The 26,259-nt window shown below is 34.3% G+C and overlaps 1 protein-coding gene across 7 annotated transcripts in view; it reads right to left on the reverse strand.

Moving 5' to 3' along the window:
* The window catches only part of LOC138708821 (glycogen synthase kinase-3 beta-like), a 320,609-nt gene that overhangs the window by 63,929 nt on the left and 230,421 nt on the right, over positions 1 to 26,259 (reverse strand). For 6 of the 7 annotated variants that reach the window (XM_069839583.1, XM_069839413.1, XM_069839501.1 and 3 more), the window contains exon 2: positions 9,548 to 9,738. In XM_069839583.1, coding sequence (XP_069695684.1) covers positions 9,548 to 9,738 — 191 coding nt within the window. Of the gene's footprint in view, positions 1 to 9,547; positions 9,749 to 26,259 lie in introns of all 7 variants that reach the window. The other variant, XM_069839330.1, reaches the window with a different exon arrangement.

The following is a 26,259-nucleotide window of genomic DNA, read 5'->3' on the forward strand; positions in this document are numbered from 1 at the left end:
AGATCTGACATTAAAGCATGTAAAATTAAGTAATATGCATTTTTATTACATAAAATGTGGAAGTGAAAAGAACAGTATGTGTAATTCATAAGTTAAGTAGAATTTGCTAGTCTGGCCTACTTAATAGCAGTCCTCGCTATCACTCGGGCGCAAACTTGTCCTCGACTAGAGAAAACTACTTACCTGCCTTAATACATAAATAACTAGCCTATTTCAAATCTAGATAAAAATAAAAACTACAGAATAAGCTCCATTTTCAAATCTGGATAAAAATTAAAACTCCCGAATTTGATAGTTACATTACATTATCAAAAAAAGACGACCGTCCCAACTATACACAAAACTTGAAGCAAAAGAAATAATAATTTTAAACAGCACAAAACCATTATCAGGTCACACAAACTGATGAGTTGTCGTTTCTGTTTATGCTTGCAAGAACTCAGAAAAGGCGATCGAGGATTGTTTCTTCACAGTTTACACAACCAAGTGCTGGTTTATAATCAAAAGCGTTTTATTAACTTTATAAATTTCTCTTCGTAAATCACAATTGAGGACCGTTTTTGCAAAACTTGCTAACTGCAAAATTTGCAAAATTGAGATTTTGATGGATTCGTTAACATAAGGCAGGCCTCTACATGATGTTCAAAGCGTCTTAGTAAAAGTGGGTTATTTCTCTTCATTGTAGTGTGTCAAAGTGTGATCGTTTTTTCAAAACTTGCTTTCTGCTATAAGTGAGAGATACAGCAAAACTTGCTTACTATAGTGTTTTGTCTCTCCTGTAAAATTTAGTTTTTTCAGTTTAGCAAGTTTTGCAAAAACGGTCCTCAATTGCACATAGCAAATTACAGTTGACTCCTTGGGTTCCAATGCATCATAATCTAGGGCTAGGACCTTGGTGGAATCTTGAAAACGTCATTTCTGAAGTGGAGAGTATGTAAAAATCAAAATTAACCAACCCCAATGATAGTATCATTCCCTATTATGTACAAAATTGAATTTTGTATCTTGTAAATTATTCTTGGATACCTCTCATTTACAGCCCTAAAATCTACGATACGAAATCCTACCTACCCTAAGGAGAAGACTCGTTAAGGATTTTATCAACTTCTAATTAAATAAAATGTATAAATGTGGCTTATACGAAGTTGCTCCACTAAGAAAGCACAGAAAAACTACTGGGTCTTCAGTACAGCACACAGGCTTTGTTTAGCGCCCTCTCTTTACAAAGAACGTTGATGTAACACGGTGTATTACAGCACATTTTCTGAGTCACATGATGGACGAAACTGCAGACGTGCATATGTCTGTGTTTACACAGATGGCTGTGCATCAAGGCAATACGTCATTCTATGTAATAAGTTTACAAGCCACTACTTGTTTCCATGACGTGTTCAATGACACTTCAATAAACAAACTCTTCCAAATGCAGGAAACATCTTCTACTCCAGATTTATACACAACAGAGACGATTTGCATGTACCGATACCAAATTATATTTAGACTGCTTAGTTGGATGTGGAAACGCCACGACAGCTTTCCAAAATTTGGAAAGGATGAGACATAGGAACACAAGAAATGCATTTAGGAGACAAAGGTGAAATTATTATTATTATTATTATTATTATTATTATTATTATTATTATTGTCCCGCACCGTGGCCTAAAGCATCCCGCCTAGGACTCGCGTTACGAAATGCGCGCTGGTTCGAGTCGCTCATGGGGGAGAGAAATTTTCTCATGAAATTTGATGTACTTGGGGAGCTACGATAGGTAGCGAAAATCCAGTTTCGGAAATCAGCTATAACGGCTGGGGGGGGGGGGGAGGGAGGATCATCGTGCTACCACACAATACCTCCATTCTGGTTGGATAATCGTCCACCTCTGCTTCGGCATGTGGACTTGAGGCCAGCAGCCGGCTGGTCGGTCTTGGCCCTTCAAAGGGCTGTAGCGCCATGGATTTACTTTCATTATTATTATTATTATTATTATTATTATTATTACTACTAGCCATACCCGTGCGCTCCGCTGCACTCGTTAGAAATAAATATAAAGTAATTACATAATTAAAATAGGACGTTTGATCCAGGCAACATTCGTGTTTGATAGAAGGATAAATCGTTTAATATGTTACTTAATTTAAATTGCATCCAAATAATTAAAATGCGATCATTTTGGTCCAGAGACACTCATTTGGTGCAATGACAATTCCTTTAACATGTTTCTTAATTTTTATTACATGCAACCATAGTTTAATGAAGATTGACAATATTTAGATTTAATGTGTATATTTTATTTTACTTGTTATAGGTTTCCATTGAATTATCGTAATAACTTAATTTTAATCCTTGTTTTCTACGTATTCAGTAAATGGCGCTTGGCCCACTATGGTTCTGAACCCTCCAAATAACTTAAATTAAATTATATTATATTATATTATATTATATTATATTATATTATATTATATTATATATTATATTATATTATATCAGAAGTTACTGTAATAACATTATAGCATTAAGTCCATCTAGAGAAACTACACTTTCCAATGGTGAATTAATAATTAATTATACAAATCGGTTAATTTAGCTTCCGATATTACTTCATACAAACACAGAAACATTCTCTGTAGGCTATCTTTCACAGCTTTCGATTGTTGCTGTCCAAGGTCCCTTATAGACGAAGTCATTTGTTTTTTAATTCATTACACGGCCTTAGATGGCAGTTATTTTAATTTTAAAACTCATTTATCTCATTAAATATCAGTCCTGTCAAAAATTTTCAAGGAATAAAACTTATCGCAAATTATTTTTAAAGAAACTTTTGTTACGTAACATTTTTCACAAAAATCAATAATAAGCGAGATATTTCGATTTATTTAATTCAGGCCCCCTTATAACCCCCCTTTTAAATAATGTATTTTGAATGCCATATAGCCTAAAATCTAAGTTACAACGAACTTAATTTATATTCCAATTTTCATCGAAATTCGTTCAGCCATTATCGCGTGAAAAGGTAACAAACATACAGACAGACAGACAGACATACAAACAAAAATGTCAAAAAAGCGATTTTCGGTTTCAGGGTGGTCAATTATATATGTTAGGACCAATTATTTTTGGAAAATCGAAAATTACTAGAAAAATTTCGGCTACAGATTTATTATTGGAAATTATAAATTGGAAACTTACCACTGCAATTTCACCTAAATTGCAATGCTAATTATTGTTTTTAAATATTTGCAAAAATTAAGTAAAGTCTACTACTCCACGAAACTTATTGCATTCCTGATACAAGTAACATTAAGTAAGCCGTGAAAAAATCAACAAGATTCCAGATGCCGATGTTATTACTGCAATATGTTATATAAATAATATTGTTAAAATATTAAAATGAAAAATAAATCATTACATAACCTTACCGTTTGTTTTAAGTTCGCATTTATAGACTGGGGGGGGGGGGGGAAGACAGACGTATATCACGGCCTGCTGGAGTATAGTAAACACAGAAAACATTTTATAGCAACAATGTTGAAGAAAGATATTTTGGTGTTCCGAAGTTGCCGTTGGAGATTTCATTGCAACTAATTAGAAATTCGTCTTTCAGGTATGTAATAAACGATCTTCGCACAAAATAATGTACAATACACGAGCGGTATTGTTTGTTTTTCATGTTCTCGGAAATTAAAAACGCTCAACTACGTTTCGCTTTTTCAATCTTTTCCTCGACCATGAAAAGTCAACATATCGCTCTTGTAACGTATATTACTATCATTGTGTCTTTAAAAATTGAAAGTAGGCCTAACAGCATATTATACGAGTATATTAAGGTAGAGAAAAACATGATTTTTCCCGAAGTACATGACTGTAGTCCGAGGGATGGGCTACAAATGTACAGAGGGAATAAATTGTCGCATTTTAATTCTTAAATTATTGTTACTGAAGTTCGCTGGAGCTATTTTATTGAGCGTATATGCACAGATGCAAAGGAAATGTCATTTCAACAATCACCGTCACATTGTGCTATATTGGTGTTTCTTTATGCGCAACAATCACACTGGCTGAAAGGATAACCGAGACAGCAGACGATTTGTGTGAATAACTGCATAAAGCATCTGCAACGTTTCAATGATTTTCAACTGCACTTGACGGAAAACGATATTCAAGACGCACTGTTTCCACGAGTGCGATAATAATTGAAAGTAACTTAACGGTTTATGGAAATTATACTCATCCACAGCGTCTATTAATGCCCATAAAGACATTTGTGACGCCGTTAAAGAAATAAATGCTTCCCCTGAAGACATCCGAGGCCCTCCAGCGACGAAAACAGGCAGTCAAAAGAGTTCATAAAAACTAGAAGAACTTAAGGACTATCCAGAAAAACCAAAAGTGCAGTGTTTCCACTGCATTATTCATCAGGAGATTCTGTATTCGAAAATACTCAAAATGAACCATGAACCACCAGTGAAGAGCCTAATCACAGACAGTTTCATCGCAATCACGAAATGGAAAGCGAATTTAAAGGCTTGCTGTACCACACAGAAGTTCGTTGCTGTCAATACGGAAGTTTATTTTAGGAAGAAATAATACTGCTGAAGGATTAGTCATGGGCAGATGTTACAGGGCATCTACAAGATCTAAACATCGAACTACAGGAGAAAGATCAGCTGATTACACGCATGCACGATGCACAGGTTAATTTTAACAAAAATATGATTGTGTAGCAAAATAATTCAAATAAGCACAATCTGGTTTACTTTTCTGTGTGTTAGCAGTTGAAAATTTTGCCAATACATGTAATTTATTTTGGCATAATATGAAAATATGAAGTCAGTATTTGAATGCTAAAATACATTCGTTCCTAAACCATATGAAGCAGATTTATATAATTATTTACAAAATAAGCCTTTAGGAATTAATAGTTTGGTCTATATTTAATATGTTACCGAATAAAACACGATAAATCTGCATAATTATACAGTTTTTCAACATTATCAAATTCATACCTAAATGCAAGAACTAGGTAAATCAATTCTTTACACTTAAGAAAAAAAATAGTTTTTACAATGGCTGAACTCAACACTCGTTACAATACAAGTGACTTTTCTATATTTCCTGGCAAAATATTACAACCTTATGTCACTTAATATTATTTTGTACGATTAAAAACCCATAAAGTAGACAACAAAATTGATGGTTGGAACCCGAAATACTAGTTCACATGTATATGTGTAAGCAGACATAGCAACGCTCAAAAGACTCACTGGATTCGAAAGAATGAGCAAACTTGGAAAAGAAACCATTTATTTTGTTTTCGTTTCTAGAATCAATGACTATAAAGGGGAATTTGGAGATTTCGCTTGCCCTTGGGAATCCCGGAATGTTGGTGAAATGGGTACTTTTGGTTTTTCAAATGTTTCCTGGAAAACATCTCCGCTGTCTCCTTACAATATCTGAAAAACCCGCTTCTATGGTAGTTATAGAAATATTAACTGAGGGGGTAAAATCATGCAAAACATACAAAAAAAAAAATTGCATCGTCAATTGTGAAAATTCTTGTTCCTATACCCCTAACAGGAATAGTTTAAAATATAAAATTTCACATTTTGCTCGTCTCTAATTAATAATAATAATAATAATAATAATAATAATAATATATACAACAGGAATAGTTTAAAATACAAACTTTCATATTTTGCTCGTCTCTAATTAATAATAATAATAATAATAATAATAATAATAATAATAATAATAATAACAATAATAATATACAACAGGAATAGTTTAAAATATAAAATTTCATATTTTGCTCGTCTCTAATTAATAATAATTTATTTTATTTTATTTATTTATAATATTAACGTGCAAAACAACAGCGCAAGGCCAATAATAATAATAATAATAATAATAATAATAATAATAATAATAATAATAATAATAATAATAATATAATATACAACAGGAATAGTTTAAAATATAAAATTTCGTCTCTAATTAATAATAATAATAATAATAATAATAATAATATACAACAGGAATAGTTTAAAATATAAAATTTCATGTTTTGCTCGTCTCTAATTAATAATTTATTTTATTTTAATTAATTAATTTATTTATTTATAATATTAACGTGCAAAACAACAGCGCAAGGCCAATAATAATAATAATAATAATAATAATAATAATAATAATAATAATATAATATACAACAGGAATAGTTTAAAATATAAAATTTCGTCTCTAATTAATAATAATAATAATAATAATAATAATAATAATATACAACAGGAATAGTTTAAAATATAAAATTTCATGTTTTGCTCGTCTCTAATTAATAATTTATTTTATTTTAATTAATTAATTTATTTATTTATAATATTAACGTGCAAAACAACAGCGCAAGGCCAATAATAATAATAATAATAATAATAATAATAATAATAATAATAATAATAATAATAATAATAATATAATATACAACAGGAATAGTTTAAAATATAAAATTTCGTCTCTAATTAATAATAATAATAATAATAATAATAATAATAATAATAATAACAATAATAATATACAACAGGAATAGTTTAAAATATAAAATTTCATGTTTTGCTCGTCTCTAATTAATAATAATGATAATAATGATAATGATAATAATTTATTATTTTTTTATTTATTTATTTATTTAGGATATTAACGTGCAAAACAACAGCACAAGGCCAATTACTAATAATAATAATAATAATAATAATAATATACAACAGGAATAGTTTAAAATATAAAATTTCATGTTTTGCTCGTCTCTAATTAATAATTTATTTTATTTTAATTAATTAATTTATTTATTTATAATATTAACGTGCAAAACAACAGCGCAAGGCCAATAATAATAATAATAATAATAATAATAATAATAATAATAATAATAATAATAATAATATAATATACAACAGGAATAGTTTAAAATATAAAATTTCGTCTCTAATTAATAATAATAATAATAATAATAATAATAATAATAATAATAATAATATGTACACAACAGGAATAGTTTAAAATATAAAATTTCATATTTTGCTCGTCTCTAATTAATAATAATTTATTTTATTTTAATTAATTAATTAATTTATTTATAATATTAACGTGCAAAACAACAGCGCAAGGCCAATAATAATAATAATAATAATAATAATAATAATAATAATAATAATAATAATAATAATATACAAAAGGTTCATTACGTTAGGCTTTCAACATTTGAGGGGTGGGAGGGACGCGCAGTGAGGTGTACGTAGCTTCTAGCCTTTCATTTTCTCAGTCACTCCCTTGTGTGTTCTTGACGAAGTGTCACCGAAAATCTCAGCGTTGATAACTTTACTCCTAAAAGAATCCTAAACAGATTAGTATAGTGTACTAGAGAGCGTTTGGTGTCTGTAATTCTATAACGCAAGGTTTGACAAGAGTATCACAGCAGAGAATTTTTCTAGTGGAAACTTATTTGCAAAATAAGGAGCCTATACAACTTGATTTTTAAACAGTGCATTCGTAAGTATCGTCGTGAATATCTGGTAGCTCTCTTTCAAACTATAAATGAGGGGTTCACAATCAGAGTGGACCAAGTCCACCAGTGGTCAGTATATGGATTAATACAATCTCGGATGAAGGAAACTTAGATTTATGCATTGCCATAACAAACCAATCCATAACTCATTTGTTACTCCACAGAGGGCAGCATTTTCTATGGAAGGTGAAGGTTGCTAAGCATGAGCCACGAACTTTAAGACTCAATTTCTTAAAATTATTCCAGAAGGGCTTGATCCACTCTGGTTGTGAATCCCTCAAATGGATCTCCCTGTACAATAATACATTAAGTTTTTTTTTTTTTTTTCCGGGAGTGCAAGGAAGTTAAATTTGCAACTCGATCTTTATGATCTGCAAGCAATTCTTCTAACTCGCATAAGGTTTTTTCTTTGGGGAAGATATCCAGCAAGAAAAGAGGATCATTTAACTTCTAGGAGAAGGAAATTGCGGCAACGAATTATATGTCACATAACGCTGAAGCAGCCTGTATGACCTTATTCGAATTTATGGTGTTTTAGGGGAATAAAATGATAGAAATAGGCCGAAGTTACCTTCCGATACAACAAAACAGGGTTTGGGATCACTACAGTCTAGAACATTTCGCTAACTAAAGATGTCAGTTGCTGTCAGACGGGATTAGGATATGTACTACTTTTTAATATCTATACAGCGGATTTCCCTCGCCACAAAAACTGTCGCTTCGCCCAATATGCTGATGACACCGTTATAATCACTTCAGACATGGATATTCACATTGCATATAATAATTTACAGGATAGAAAATTGGCTCATAAATTGGAAAATAAAAATCAATGCCTCAAAGAGTTCCGTAGTAATTTTCACTATAAGAAGACCGCAAGAACAATTTGAACTGAAACTTTTTGATGTAGTAATTCCAAATCAAAAAGAAACAACTTATTTTGGAATACTTTTGGACCATAGACTTTCTTCTAAACCTCACATGAATAAAATTGCTGCCAAAGGATATGCTATGTTTCAACGTTTGTATCCTTTATTCAAGTCGCCATCGCTGAGTTTGTGGACTAAGAAAACTTTCTATATAACAATAATCAGAGCTAGCCTCCTACATGCATATCCAGCTTGGTCATCTGTCAATGGGTCTCTACTGAGAACACTGCGTGATGTACAAAGAACAGTTCTGCGCACAATTGTTGGAGCTGATTACACAACATCCAATAAATTTTTACATGAAGTTTTGGACATAGCATCAATTGAAAAGTTTTCGGAAAATTTAAAGCTCAAATTTATACAAACATTGACAAATCATCCAAATCCTCTGCTACAGAAGTTTAATCATCAAGCATAAAGAATAAAACCCAAGTTATACCAGCCATATCTTTTATAAATTCATCCTGGATTAACATCAAGGACTGAAGAACTAGACTGAACAATTTCAAAGTGATTATAAATTAAAGGAGGAGTCAAAAGCAAGTCAGCTTGATCTCCATTCATATAGACTTTCAGTGCAACAAGATGTTGGTTGGTTGGTTGGATATGTACTGAAATTTATGGCCGATTCGGATGCCCAATAGATCTGCCCTGTCATACAAATAATTTAATTTCGTACTTTGTTATTACGATCTATTGTACGTAATTTTAAAAACAGTTTGGACATATGATTTTTTAGTGGGCAAGAGTAAACACAACGTAGCAACGTTGGTGATGAGAAAATATATCACAGTCAGTTACGGCAAAGACCACTACAAAACATTTGGCATAGAGGCAAGAAGTAAAATTAAATGAATGTCTGCAGGACTGATTAAGGTACTTCCATATACTGAATACAAAAGTACCGAACTATAAAGCAACTCAAGAGTTCATGTGACCCTTTATCTTTGTAACGTAAGATGCATGCAAACGGAAACGCCCAACAGGTAAAACATGTAAATTTGGAAAACTAGGCGCTAGTTAAAAAGTAGAGCTTATTACCGTTAGGGTCTCCGTCCTCACCTTGAACCTCTTGTCTTGAAGGACCTTCTTGATGGCCACCATCTCCCCGGTGTCGCACAGCTTTGCCTGATACACTACGCCGAAACTTCCATTGCCTATCACCTTGGTGTCAGTGTAGGACACTTCCTGGGGCCGGTCGGGGCCTTGTCCAGGGGTGGCCACCACCGTCGTCACCTTGCTACCATCCTTGCCTGAGTACAGACATGCAAAGAGAGAAGAAAACAAACTTTTATTTTACGGCATAACAATGTACCAACTGTGCATATACATAAAACACTTTCGTATTAAAAATCACCATCAACTAAAGGCGAAAAGTTCTAATATAAATGAGCCACAATATCAAAATCTAAACTTTCACATACAGGGTGGACCGTAAGTCACTACTCATTTCACTGATTAATTTAATACTTTGAAGCAGCCACCGAAAAAGCTTTTGAAGAAAATCACTAGGTTCAGATGCAGTGCAGAAAGGTATGTTTAAGCGTTTCAGATCGTCTTCAGCGATGTAGCAGCGGAATTGAAAAACAATGTGCAGTGATCTTTGGCCCACCCTGTATACAAATACAGAATATTCCAGGAGGAATGTAAAATACTTCAGTATATGTAGTTAGGGTTAATGTACATCGATTTAATCTGATATAGGCTACATACGTCCGAAATCTAACGGATGGGAAGATAATGAAGGGGCGAACTTTTAAATGGAGACAGGCATTATACACGTACAGTATTTCTACGTTTTAGAATAATGTGATATGATACGTGAATAAAAACGCTGTATCTTGGTACTGTTCTGATAAATTTATTTCAAATTAAGGGCAAATTCAGCGAGAAAATAATATAATTATACAAGACAAATTACTTAGGTATTCTTATGGATTCAATGAACTGTACCACAACTGCAGGTGATGTGTGTTATGTTTATAACACACATCACTCATAACTCTCAAAGCACAAACGATAACACTGACACACACATATTGATACTACCCTAGTTACAAAATTAGATCACGGTTAATCTCCTGGTCTTTTAATCCCTTCATACAGGAAATAACATATGCAGGAGAGCGCATGTTTTTTAAACTGGCGTTATGACGGTAATATTATCTACTTCGCTCCAATAGATGACGCAATAGCACAGTCTACTATATACAGTCGCGAAGCTTGAGGTGATTTTTTGCAACACTCGCGATAAAGCGCTCCGAGCGGTTAGCAACTAGAAACAATAGACTGTCCACTGTCGACTTTGGATTCAGAGTCGACTGTGTCGTATTTCCATCGAGTGCTAGGTCGTTGCGTATTTCGCATTGATGCTTGTGAAGAAAAATCCTAACATCTACTTCTTATTTTACTTCTAGATGCAAAAAGTGGTTAATAAACAGCAGGAGGGAAGATCTAATGACAAAGAATGAAGCATATCTTTATAATAATATAAAGTTTTGCTCTCTTCATTTCGAAAACACACAATTTATGAATGAAAACAAAAATAAATTAATCTGGAATGCAGTTCGAACTTTATTTGATGCTTCAAATAAACCTGTTCTGTTATTACCTGCAGCTGAGAAACAAAAGCTTTGCACTAATTCTACGTCTGTATCAGCTGATTCCTTGAATAATTGTACATTTTCAGACAACTTAGGCCTACTTTTTTTTTTCAAAGGATATGTTTTAAATTATAGCTGTTAATTTTGTTGCTATTTTTATTTGTTACTTTACTATAGACGTAGAAAAAGTCTGTTACAATAAAATTTATTGATCACGTTTTATTTCCAATTCTGGTGTGATTATTATTGCTTAACCTCATCCCACTTTGTTAACTACGTAAGCCTAAACTACAAGTACCGGTACACGTAAGTTATTCCCATTAATTCATATTTCCATTATTATTATTGTTATTATATTATTGTTGTAAAGGGAAATGCAAATTAATATTTATTGGTTTCATAGTTCATTATCGCTATAATCTTGAATGAGTGACGCGATTATAGTAAATTTCAGTTCGTTTTGCACAAACAAAAATAATATTAACCTATTCCTTGCAGGTATCTTCGAGTTTATTGTGGAATTTAATAGTCTATACTTCATTAAAATAATAAATGAACTTTATCTATTTATTAATATTTCAATAATGGAAGGAAGGTGTTAATTTTTCCAAAAGAAACCGACAACGAAAGTGTAACATATTTTGTCATCTGCTAGGAGAGATCTGTGGTGATGAGGCGATAGTAGCGATCCTAGTGGTGGGCAACTACCCATGTTTGCATTTTTACTACATATTGAGCTTCGCGACTGTATATAGTAGACTGTGGCAATAGTAAGTACATTCCTTTCACGGTTAATCTCCTGGCTGGAGAACAGTACCTAATTATATACTATTTCCACTGCGTGCTTAATCAATTTAATGACAGCCATGGGTCCCTTAACTTTCTTTGGTGAACATAGTACAAACCAATTCTCAGATGACTGTTTAAGAACAGAACGAAACGAAGATACCAGCTTCAATGTAGTGAACCTACGGTAAATTAATTTTACGAAATGTTTATGTTGTAAACTTCTACGAGACGAGAAAACTGTCCACATTATTTGAAAAAGAACGTTATACTTTCGTAAGCCTTTGTGAAAGAAGCTTCCCTGGGCAAGTTCACTCGGGCAAGAGCTTTTGTTAGGTTTCATGTGCATTCGCTTTTAACTTTCCTTTGATTTTTAGTTTATAAAGAGGAGAGCATCTATTTCTTATAAAGAAACTACAAAAACCTCTTACAGAGAGCTTACTTGTGCATGCTTGAAGTTACAGCACTGTATCTGCAACACCGAGTCTAATGTATGATACACACTGAGAACTTGTATACAACTGATAGAGCCAAAGCGTAAACAAAAAACCTAAAAAGTAAGTACATTTACATAGTTTTAAAAATATTTACAGAGAGCTTGTTGACGACGTAATTACTCGTATGTACTTCAACCACGGAGTGAAACCAACTACAACACAAACACCAACTGTGTGCTCTCCCACAGTCTGTTTCTGGTTTACGAAAATGCTTTGATAAATTCAATTGAAATCTTAAGTAACAGAATATGCTGGCTCACTTCATTTAGAAAAAAAAAAGTTTATTTTTACAAAATAACATTTCTTTGCAGCGCGAAAGAATTGCTTTATTTTTCTTTATATATAAACAAACTATTCAAAAATGGAGAGAGAAAATAGGTCAAGGAATTAAGTACTTCGGGAAATCTTATACAGTACAGCCTATCATTCTACAAGCAATTCTTGTATATCTGTACGTTTTATCTTGATTTTAAAGAAATGTGGCGAATCTACCGTTTTCTTGTGCGAGAAAGAGTTTATCTAGGTCTCGATTTTGGAAAAACTCATTCAGGGAGTTAAATAATCAGGTCTATTTTTACTCCCTATTCTCTGATTGGTCCCGCGCCGTGTTCTAAGGCATCCTACCTAGGACTCACGTTACGAAATGCGCGCTGGTTAAAGTCCTCATGGGGGAAGAAATTTTCTCGTGAAATTTCGGCCAGTGTATGGGATCGGTGCCCACCCAGCATCGTGATGCACTTGGGGAGCTACGATAGGTAGCGAAATCCGGTTGCGAATGCCAGCTATAACGGCTGGGGGGATCATCGTGCTAACCACACGATACCTCCATTCTGCTTCGGCATGTGAGCGTGAGGCCAGCAGCCGGCTGGTCGGTCTAGGCCCTTCATGGGCTGTAGCGCCACGGATTATTATTATTATTATTATTATTATTATTATTATTATTATCCTCTGATTGAGGTTCTGGCTGATATATACACATTTATTAGGCAGTACATCTCACTTGACGATATGTGTCAGGGGAAGAATAATTTTGTTTGTATATATCTGAAGTCTGACTAGTGTAATATGTAGCTAGTCGGCGATGTATGCAATGGAGGGGGAAAAGAACTGGCCACCCTACCCCATTATCTCCTGGCCTAGTTGCCTCATAAGTGGTGCCTTCTTGTTATCACTTGTGAGGTTCAAGACCTGTCTTCGGACAGATGACTAAACAACAATTTCTACTACAGTAACTAATATTTCTTTAGTCGGCGGGAAAAGGCACTTAGTCAAAAAAAATGAATTTTTCAGGAGAGAGATTTTTTTTTTAATTTACTCTTAACTAAATATAAGTGTAATAATGAAATTAATGTATGTTGGTCAAAGTAAGACCCTTTTCAATTTAACATACAAGAAATTTTATTATTTCAAAAATTAGAAAAAATAGGTACTTGACTTATGTGATTATATATTATTTTAATGTACCGAAGTACATATGATATTTCCATGCAGATATTCTGCGTCATCATACGATGAAAGAGTAATGGAACGGAGATTCTCTCCGGCACAGGGATTTGAACCCGGGTTTTCAGCTCTACATGCTGACGCTTTATCCACTAAGCCACACCGGATACCACCCCGGCGTCGGACAGAGTCGTCTCAGATTAAGTTCCAACTCTTGGATTCCCTCTAGTGGCCGCCCTCTGCACTACGTCATAGATGTCTATGAACGTAGGACCGAAGTCCACACATGTGCTGAGGTGCACTCGTTATGAGTGACTAGTAGGCCGGGATCCGACGGAATAAGCGCCGTCTTAAATCACGAAGTGATTTAGGCATATCATATATATTATTTTAATGTACCGAAGTACATATATTTCCATGCAGATATTCTGCGTCATCATACGATGAAAGAGTAATGGAACAGAGAAAAATTCTCTCCGGCGCCGGGATTTGAACCCGGGTTTTCAGCTCTACGTGCTGATGCTTTATCCACTAAGACACACCGGATACCACCCAGGCGTCGGACAGAATCGTCTCAGATTAAGTTCCAACTCTTGGGTTCCCTCTAGTGGCCGCCCTCTGCACTACGTCATAGATGTCTGTGACTGGGTACAACTGAAAAAAATCTACTTTTTTTTAATGTGCCTTTTCCCGCCTACCAAAGAATTATTGATAAAATGAATCAGGGGAATTTCATTCTTGCCTGGAGGGTTTTCCTCAACTCGTACTGGCAACACTGCTAATTATCGTCATCATTTTGTTATACACCGGGTATCTAAAATCCGGTAGAACTAGCGGAAAAGTCACTAATTTTGTAGCACTGGGACTGGCGGGTGTGTCGTACTAGTGTACAGCCTGAACGGTGTATTCTACGTTGAAAATTAAAGCACATCATATTGAAAACTACATATTTCCAACAACTTTTCCCTCTTTCCATTTTTTGCTATCTGCATTAGTAACGAGTTTGTCTATGTCGCCGGATTTTTTAATCACCCTGTAGAGTGGGGGTACCAATAGCAGTAGTACCTTACTTCTTGTTTTTTCTTTTTCCACATAACTACATATTTCAGTCTTTACACAGTAGTTGTACGTATCTTCAGTATATAGACTATTAGTACGCACTGATGACCCAATGGTATTTTAATTTATATATATATATATATATATATATATATGTATATATATAAGAATGGCTGAGGTACTGGCTAACAGTCTTACTAATAAACGGTGTATAGTTTTTATACGAGACTTATGCAGAGTTGAGACAGGACACGTTACTAATAAACTATGCATAAGCGATGGACGTATAAACAGGCTGTAACTATACACTGGGAATTGCTTTGCAATAGTTATATACACGAAACCCCTTGTTTAAGCGTTGTATATAGAGAAAAAATGACCGTCCGTCCCTCTAACAGCTGTTCGTATCGACTGTCATTTTATGCTGATGGTTGCCTTGTAACCACAGAAGAACAAACCAAAGAGCATAGAATAATCAGAATAATATTGCTGTAGCTTGTACTCTTTGACCAAAATATAGCGTGGTAATCGATCAGAGCCAGTTGTACTATCGATACTTATCACCGCACACTAGAGCGCTCTACCGGATGCAATAGAGAACCTCAGATATTCTATTATCTTTCGTAACGAAGTAATGACGAAACTATGACGTAGCTGTGTAACAGTTATACTGTTATACACGACGTATGTAGTAATTATTAGCAAGGAATTTACACACGACTTATAAACGAGCTACTCATTGTATAAGCATAAGACAGTTAAGCGTCTGTATATAGAGTTTTTATTAGTAAGACCGTGAGAATAAACTGCCTACTCGAGGGTGCACTAGAAGGAATAGTGAACGGGAAGAAAGTTCGGGGCAGAAGAAGATATCAGATGATAAACATTAAGATATTACATGAATCGTATGCGGAGACGAAGAGGAAGTCGTAAAAGGGTGAAGATTGGAAAATGCTAGGTTTGCAGTGAAGGGCCTACACTTGAGCAGAAAACTATGAATGAAGAAAGGAACAAATGTATATAGATATCATTTGTTTAAAGCAAGCTAAGCTAGCCTAATATTGGCCTGAAAGGCTCTTAGGGTTGCAGGATGTTAAGGCTCCCATCTCATGAGACAATTAGTAGGGATGCTAGTCCTACGTGCTGGCGGCCATTGTCATAAGGTCCATATAATGGCCGGAAGGACTAGATCGATGGACAATACTCATGACCCCAACAGGAAATTGAACTCGAGCCTTCCTGTGTGCAGCGCAACGCATCAACCGCGATATTACTCTGCCTCCTATACACATATCGAGGGTAGAAGGGGAGACTAAATAAGGTTCTTTTGAGAGATGGAGAGAGTGAAGTTAAACATAAAAGTCTAATATCATTGTGATCGTTTGTGGACGGTTTTTCCATGTATTCATAAAAATAAAAGCGAAAAGATGATATCGTTGCAATATGTCACAGAGGGACATTGGTGGCTGTGTATTTTCTCTTTCCCGCTCTAGTCTTGCTTACGATTTGCTTCTACAGTCACTGAATGCACGGTCGCCACGTCTTCCTGTTACACAATTTGTTACTGTGTCTTCAATGGAATTACGGCCAAATCGTCAATGTTACGCAACAAACCAATAACGGTCACATTTGTTGCTATTTGCTCTACAAAATCCTTTAACATCATATATCCAATGTCTCCCGTTTTCGTTCAATATACATACATTCCAAAATAAAAAAATAAAATAAACTGCCAGTTTTCTCAAACCCCATTCATAAAATACCACAATTATATTACAATGTTATGTTTAACACTTCTATTCATCTCTCAAAACGATCTTATTTAGTCCTCCTTTCACGTTGTATACAAACAGGCTTTCATTTTAAAACTTCCCAGTCTGAATAACTAATTATTTAAATTGAATTCAATTTAAACAAAAAACCATATCAATTTAGATATTGAGGGTAAGTCTGAAACCAGGCTTGATTGCATTTTAGATTTCACCTCCCACCCCCAGCTACCCCCACTTTGAAATTTCAAATGGCACACCTATATTTTATACTGAAATATGAAAGAGCATCCAATTGTTTATACACCTCATTCATTTGTTTTCGAATCTTTTGTTTTCTATCGTCGCCTGGCACCCTGCATTTTTGTTATTGTTGATTAGAGATGAAGAGAATAAAGCTATAAAAACTTATTGAGCATTTCATGTAATAGTTGTTTGTGTATTAAATTATATTAAAATGGTGTATAGCCTTCAAGAGAGAACATACTCGTAAATCATTCTTATTGAATACACTTAGAAAATCACACAAAATAAGCTGTGTTTTCATTCTACAATCAACTGATAACAACAAAAACACAGGTTGCCAGGCGACGATAGAAAACAAAAGATATGAAAACGAATGAGCTGCATAAACAATTGAATACTCTTTCATATTTAAGTATAAAAATATAGGGGTGCCATTTCAAATTTATAACTGGGGGTGAGGGGTGAAATCTAAAATGCAATTAAGCCTAGTTTCAGACTTCCCCTCAATATCTAAATTGACGTGTTTTTTTTTTTTTTAGTTTAAATTGAATTCAATGTAAATAATTAGTTATTTAGACTGGGAAGTTTTGAAATGAAAGCCCTGTATAACATATGCATTATTCTTAGAAGGTTGTAATGTACGGTATATGCAAAATGCTCAGGATTTAACAATGTGAAGTCCTTATCATTATCTTTATTATTTTACAACAAGCATGCTTAATAATATATTTAGGAACTTTTAAGTACATTTTTTCGATGCTGAGTACAGGGAGAAAGAGAAGAGAGAAAAACAGGCGGAGAGTGGGAGAAAGAGCAGTCCTCTCCTATGGAAAAATAACAAATCGCATGAAATTACATGCATGCGTAAAACAATAAAACTGCTGGATATCTACGAAAGGAATTCGTGATATTCCACGGAAAACAATTACTGAAACTGATATCAGAAGACAAAATCAGGTGAAGTATGACACCCGAAATTACCCAGCAATAAAGCTACCACCAAACAACAAACTGACAAAAACAATTAAAATTCTATGAACGATAAGGGTTGGTTTTACTTTGAGGTTCACAGTCATGGACATTGAAGACCAAATTGCAAATTAAAATGCTACAGAAATTAAATTTGTACCCACAGAGGTTATATAAACCACAAACATTACAACTGCAGATATCTGACACGATAACGAAATATACTTGCAATAAAAGCTAACAGACGCATACCAACGAAACTGGAAAGATTGACGGAAAAGAAAAATGGAGGGGGGGGGGGAGTATGCACAAAAGCCGGGACGTGACATAGGCAGTCTAGTCGAAACAATTTCAAATAGGCCTACCTTATACACGGAGTAATAATAATAATAAAAGCAGCTGGCTACGGACTGAAAGGTCCGGGGTTCGATCCCAGGTGGTGATAGGATTTTTTCTCGTTGCCAAACTTTCAGAACGGCCCCGAAGTTCACTCAGCCTCCTATAAAATTGAGTACCGGGTCTTTCCCGGGGGTAAAAGGCGGTCAGAGCGTGGTGCCGACCACACCACCTCATTCTAGTGCCGAGGTCATGGAAAGCATGGGGCTCTACCTGCATGCCCCCCGAGTGCCTTCATGGCATGTTACGGGGATACCTTTACCTTTACCTTACATAATAATAATAATAATAATAATAATAATAATAATAATAATAATAATAAAATACGTATTTATATGATTGATAAAATATTAAAATGTATTCTGTCGGAAACATGAAATTAACTGGTTTAACTAAACAGTTCATGATTCATCAGATCTAACCTAAAACTTTATTTTGTTTGACCACATGAAATGATTAGTATGAACTCCGAAAACGGAATACAACTTTAAAATGTAAGTTGTTCATTTTATTAATCACGTTCAAATTTCAAATAACACACGCTAGTAACTTTACTTCGTGAACGTTAACAAGGACGCTGTCAGAAATTTAGTAACTCTGTTGTAGTATCTGCCAGTACCCAAATTCAAAACAAAGTTGGTAAAAAAAATTTAACCTGATAACTAAAAAATTACTATAATCTACTAGCATATGTAGTACTATACTTCGTTCCATAATGTCTGACAGGAGATGTAAACACTGCTGGCAGAAGAGGAGGGAAATGCAATTGCTATTCAACCAATGCCAGAGGTCTCATTCCACGCTTATCTTGAAGTTGGACGGTGTAGAACGCTTCAGATCGTCCAACTTCAAGATAAGCGCGGAACGAGACTTCTATCACTGGTTCAATAGCAATTATACATCTCTCCTCCTCTGTCGGCAATATTTACATAGCCTGTCAGACAATATGGAACGTAGTATAGGAGTAAAATAGTATAAAGTATGGAGCCCCGGACTATATGTAAATCGAACTTGACAGAGCACAAACCTTGTAGATTCATTCATTCATTCATAGTTTTCTGATCAAGGGCAGGTAGTTCACTACAAACCCAGCATTCTCCAATCTTTCCTATTTTCTGCTTTTCTCTTAGTCTCAGCATATGATCCATTATAGATACCTGTTAGTCACAAAGTCATGTGGAAGGGGAAAACTGCAAATGAAGAAGCTCGGGATACATTTCAATAACGACTAAAGGTAGCCGAAAGGAGATATTCTGAAATACTAGGAATGTTTCAAATCTTGATGACACAATATTGTATGGCATAAGAAGTACGTGTACATACATTATCTGTATATTCATCAACATAAAAAATTCAGAGGAAGCATAATCATTTTAATTATGCATTTGTCTTCACAATTTCATTTCTTGTAAGACAAGAGCAAATCATAACCGCTCTTTCACTTGGATTTTGCAATAAGGTAAAATTTTTATGAAGATGATATGCGTTCACTCTTACAAGCCGAGACACCTGTCACAGTCCCTCAATAAGACACACGTGAAAATAAATCGCTCACAGTACCTCAAGTCCAGAACTGCAGGCTATATATGTTACGGAAATACGTCTGTATACTTCTGAGCTAATAGATTAATTTCAAACGTATCATTTTCAAGGCCACTCCAATTAAGTACAGATACAAAATGATGACATTCTAACAGTTTCACAACCAGTATCACTCCTTGACGTCATTATCTTTCTCGTTCGTCACAGAAAATAAATTCGTATAAAGCACACAATTTGAAATAGTACAGGAACATCATTTTATTTTTACTAACATTTTTAATATTAACCTGGCTATACCTCTGAATCAACGCCAATTGCTACTCCCTTCCACGACTGGAGTTCGATGATACTGGCGTAATATACAAACAAATCACTTTACTAGGTATAGGAGGGAAGAAAAGTAGTTCATCCATTTACATAAACTAGGAAATATCGCGCTTTTGAGTTTCATCATTTTCATTAGGTTTTTGTTTAATCAAAATACAGTACTGTATTAGCAAGAACTGTTTTTACTCACGAACTGAGCTATCCATTCCTACGTATTCATCATGCAGTGTATATTATACTGTCTACAGCAAATTAGCGTACAATATAGAGAATGAAGTTAAATTGAAAAATAATCATAATATGGATATTTAAACACATTTTTGAAAATGGTGCCCGTTCATTTAGATACAGGCTTCAGTTCTAATGTGCATATTATCGCACTATAGACTATTGTACCTAATCCCAATTACCAGTTTCGTCCTTCGTACTAGTAACTCATGTTGAAATAATTCTGTACCTACTCTATAAAAGAGTACCTTACGTACTGTAAATTCAATCTTCACTTCTGCCCGATCGGAAAAGATAAAATTACTCAGACATACTATCTACTGTCCGTCCAAGTAGTTATGTCGTAGGGTCGAAGAAAGGAAGGAAAGCAAGTGACAATTAATTACTTAACGAGGCCCTTTTACTTAAGTTATTTTAAACAGTCGTATAATATTACGTAGACGTCCAATTCCTAACAGAAAATAATGTTCTCAGAAAAGAGTTAAGACAGCCCAGCCACTAGCTGGCGAATAAAAGCTGGTGGGGGAAACCGGGATACGACGTAGGCAAATGGACGACAGTATCTGTGCGAAAATGATTCAATATTGAAAGCCCTTTCGTCACTGAAAAGCGCGAACATATTTTTGGAACGTACTATTTACTATGACCTTAAGGCTACTATGACTGTATATGCGGTCTTGGATCTGTGTGGACGACGGTTGAACTTCATTAGTAGAAGGGGTGGGAGTGAAGTACATTCAAAAACTCAGGTACAATAAAAATTGAAGTAAAAATAAAATGATGTCCCTGTACTACATCCTTACCAGCACGACATAAAAATAAACAAAATGTTTTTCACTTCAAATTTGCAATCATATGACCTGAAAGAATGCATCCCTGTGTGACTCGAATATTTGTACTTCAGAAACCAGCTATGTACTGAATTTTACTACAACATTTGAGATGAAAATGTTCGCCAGAATAGAAAGTGAAGAATAACATTTTTGGAAGTGATTTTCGTAACAGAACTTTAAGTTGCCTGATGTTTTGTGCTCAGAAACTTAGCAACGAAACTGTCATATTTTCATCCAGTAGCAATGAATAATGACTAGTGTTAGATGTCTCAAGACCAGCTTGAGAAATCAGCATGCAGTCTGCTGAATTTGACCACAACATTTGGAACGAAAATGTTCGCAGGAAAAACAGTGGGGAACCAGATCTTTGAAAGTGATTTTCGTGACACAAATTTAGTTTGTTCTCAGAAGTTCGGCAACGAAACTAATTGTCATATTTCAATCCAGTAGCAATGAATAATGTAAGCAGCCTGAAGAAAAGCTTGAGAAATCAGCAAGAGGCCTGTAACCAACTATATACCTCCTTTTTACATAAAAACAATTAAGTGACGCCAAAATCCCAATCTTATATAGAAAAACAATAATTCTTTGCATTCTTTTAATCAAATAGAACAACCTAGGATCACTCTCGTTCAGTGCAGATCAATATTACGAACATTTAGAGACCATCTCTGACATCCAGTATCTCTTATTATAAATGATATCATCTACCGGTACAGTCACAATTACGTTGAAACGATTCCACGGATTAGTTTTACACGCGAGATCGATGAATATCTCACAGAAGAGAAGAATTTTAAATTTCCTCGAAGCTGTGTTGTTACAAACCTTCCGGTTGGGTTGAAACTGCACGTCAGAATTCGGAGAATTTCGTCAGACGGAATGCAGACACGTTCCTACAATCCGAAGGGATTATTTCTTCATCTCTGTCCGCTTACAACAAAGGTTTTTAAGATCAAATCACTGAATTTAATCGATTTAGATGAGAAACAGGAAATTAATTTAAGTATTGCAGACATTATGATATCATTAGGAATACCCAATTAAGAACGAAGTTACATCGGACAATTTCAAATATTACCTACCAGCTTGGTATGCTGTGGAAACATTGGGGAGACCAATTTTAAATTGCCTGAACTTTGTGAAACTAAATCACAGAAGCGGCTCTAACTGTAGTTTACATGAAGACATTAGAAATAAAAATAAAACTTCATTCTGGAAACAGCACACACACAGAATGCTACAAGCCTGACTTTTGTGAACATAGTAAATTTTTAAAAGATAACTTCATTCTGGAAACAATGTACAGTACAGAAAACGTTAAGAGGCGTGATTTGTATGAACATACTAACTGTTCGATTCCGTTATTCTTATGAAAAGGTTTAAGATATATCACAAAATGGCGTTTACGACCGGTTTCACCAAGCTTTGGCACGATTTTTCTTGACGAATATCAAAATGCTTGTCAAAACTGTAAAGTCTGCTTGAAAGAAAAACTGTTTCATGAACACATATCAACAAATAATAGGTGATGTCAGTTTGACTATAACTTACTTACTGGCCTTTAAGGAACCCGAAGGTTCATTGCCGCCCTCACATAAGTCCCTATCCTGAGCAAGATCAATCCAGTCTCTATCATATCCCACCTCCCTCAAATCCATTTTAATATTATCTTCCCATCTACGTCTCGGCCTCCCTAAAGGTCTTTTCCCTCCGGCCTCCCAACTAACACTCTATATGCATTTCTGGATTCGCCCATACGTGCTACATGTCCTGCCCATCTCAAACGTCTGGATTTAATGTTCCTAATTATGTCAGGTGAAGAATACATTCTTAATCCATTAAATTATTTGAGAAAAGCAAAGCACTCCTCCACCTATACAAACAAAAATTATGATAGAAAATGCCAGTTATAGAATGGTCTTTACAAGAACATTTTACTTGGAAACAAGTGTTTCATTTTTGTTGAAGATGCAACTGTTTAAAAGAACGTTACTGAAAATAAAGAAAAACACTAGAAGATGATTGTATATAATTTCAAGCCGAACGTGAGTTTGTCTTTGATCTGCTGTATAAAAATATAAATAAAATAGCCTTGCGGTACTTGGTTCGAGTTCGGTTTATCTTGACCCACCCGGTAGAATAAAAGGGCATATGGAAAAGTATAAATTAAAAAAAATTACTGCAGAGAGAAGGATGTGAGAAAATACAATGTTAAGGGGTTAGGTACAGCTTACAGCAGTAAAATGTTTGGAAATATTCAACATGTTTTTCCTCCATCACTGTATCTTGTACAATAATGAAAATTGGTATGTACAAAACATTATCCTTCTGCTATATAAAAAAAATATTTTTAAGATTTAAAAAAATTAGTTATATATATATATTTTTTTTTTTCAAAATTTAATAAGTTGGCAGTTCGCTGTGCAGTGATGAAGCGTTTCCCTCATAACTAAAAAAACTTGTTAAATTTTTCATGGTCTGTCTCTTTTATTTTATTGCTGAAACTCATGTTTACAATATCATGATCTTTCACCTACATTACTTAATAAATATATTTTTTTTTATTTTGTGTAATAGAAAATATTGATATTTGACCATTTTTTAAATTAATTTATTTTTTATCAGACAATATATCAAAGATACAGAAGTGATCTTGGATCATATTGTAGACATGACATGCATAAATATACACAAAAAATTTAATCACAGAATGTTGGATAGTTTTTGAGTTATATGGGAAACGCATCATCACTGCACAATAAACTGAATTTTGAAAAAAAAAATGTAAATATTTTTTTAATCGTAAATATATATATATATATATATATATATATATATATATATATATATATATATTTTCATATAGCAGAAGGACAGTATTTTACACATACTAATTTTCATTATTGTACAAGATACAATAATGGAGGGAAAACATTTTGAATATTTCCAAAATTTTACTGATGTAAGCTGTACCTAACCCCTTAAATAAACCTGATGCGTAGAATCATAGGAGTCGAGAGAAATTATAGTATTCTAGTAGACCTACAATGAGAGCTACGATTTATTTTAATCTGGTCCAGAATATTTAAGACGGCATGCTTTGACAGGCGTTTTCTTAATGGTATATTTTGACATTTTATAGCAAGTAACAGTTTTCTATTCCTTTCTGATAAATTATACTACGTTACTCATTATCACCTTAGCATCAAAATTATCTGCCACTGTACTAAAACATACATAAAATTCGTGTAAAAGGTTAGAATAGCGCTCTTTATTGCCATTCAGTTAAAAAAAAAGTTGAACAGCAGAGATTACGAAAGCTGACATAACTATAAGTTCTTTGACATCGTTCAACATTTCGGCATTCTTGTCTTGGTCATGGCTGGTGAAATCGGCCGTCAGAATACACCAGATATCTGCAGAATATAATAAAACTAGTGCACAATTGTGTTAGTCACAATGGAACCCATTCATAGTGTTATAGACCACTAGGCATAAGGTTTATTGCCAATTTCACGGCATCTCTGCAGGACTAACATTATAAACGGGTTTCAACATATGATTTGGGTTAGTTGACTACAAGTGAGATCTACACTTCAGTCAGAGATTCAGTAAGCCAGAATTAGAGCTTCTTTGGAAGGTCTATCTTCCTTTGTCCACTGGACGATAATTCAATTTGTCTCCCATACATCAATTCTCACCCCCTCAACTCCAGTATGTAGTAAATCAATGCCACACCCTAACAATTATACACCCTGGTTATCCGCAACGTGCCCTTCCTCTCGCCCGCGCCTGCGCACTGGTCTACCGTGCCGCTGTGAGGCGCACCATGTCACGCAGGTACGGTTTCAAATCGGCGAGAAGAATCCATTTTCTACACCGGGGTTCGATTCCACTCGACATACCCGACCGCTGCAAGACACGAGTCGTTTTTATCTTGGAGGTAAACGGCATCTGGTTTAATATGGCCAGGAAGACAGCGCAAGATGGGCCCCTTTGAGAGGCATAGGGCACCGGGCTCGGAAGTACATCAGTTGGAACACACTCCCGCGTTCGAGGGGCCAACCCCGAGAGAAATCTCACACTCCCAACATCACAAATTCAACGTCAAAACCATGACTACGGTGCATTATCATGGTGATTGTTGTAAAGATTCTTCCAGATACAGTTTCAAAGTTGCGATTTAAACACATAAAGAAAATGTAATGAAGTACCAATGGACCGTCTGTGCTTATCTTATTATATAAAATAATTTTATTAATTAGTTACATGAACGTTTTCGGTACTGGTTTGTACCATCATCAGATGATTGAGTGATACTGTATGTTAACCTTGCCAAAATGAACACATATGAAGGGTACGCGGGAAAAACGATCAAGGTCCATCAAAAATCGAAATTGAGTTAATAATGCTATCTTATAGTGGAAAGGAAGTACTATCATGTGGTCTACCTAGTAATAAGAAATAATCGTTCTTGACATTCCACTACGTCAATTTCTATTAAATACACACATAACAAAGTATTAAGTGCTTAAACTTTAAAATTAGTTTTTCTCGAAACTTTCTAAAATGGACCTTGATCGTTATTCCCGTGTACCCTTCATATGATATCGCCATGAATAATTTATGCACTAACATGTAATATATACCCAGTAACGATTAAAATATTAACATAAAATGCAAATAAAACACTTATGTACAATTAATTAAAATGAGATGATTAAAAACAGTTATTTAAACAATGTTCATTTGCTTAAACAACTGTTTTTAATCATCTGATTTTAATTAATTGTACATAAGTGTTTTATTTGCATTTTATATTAATATTTTGTTACTGGGTACATATTACATGTTGGTGCATAAATTATTCATGGCGATATCATATGTGTTCATTTTGGCAAGGTTAACATACAGTATCACTCAATCATCTGATGATGGTACAAACCAGTACCGAAAACGTTCGTGTAACTAATTAATAAAATTATTTTATATAATAAGATAAGCACAGACGGTCCATTGGTACTTCATTACATTGTAACCAGCTTATCGGAATTCATAACAAGATGAAACATA

Source organism: Periplaneta americana, chromosome 1, assembly GCF_040183065.1.
Source record: "Periplaneta americana isolate PAMFEO1 chromosome 1, P.americana_PAMFEO1_priV1, whole genome shotgun sequence".
In the NCBI taxonomy this organism is placed as follows: domain Eukaryota; kingdom Metazoa; phylum Arthropoda; class Insecta; order Blattodea; family Blattidae; genus Periplaneta; species Periplaneta americana.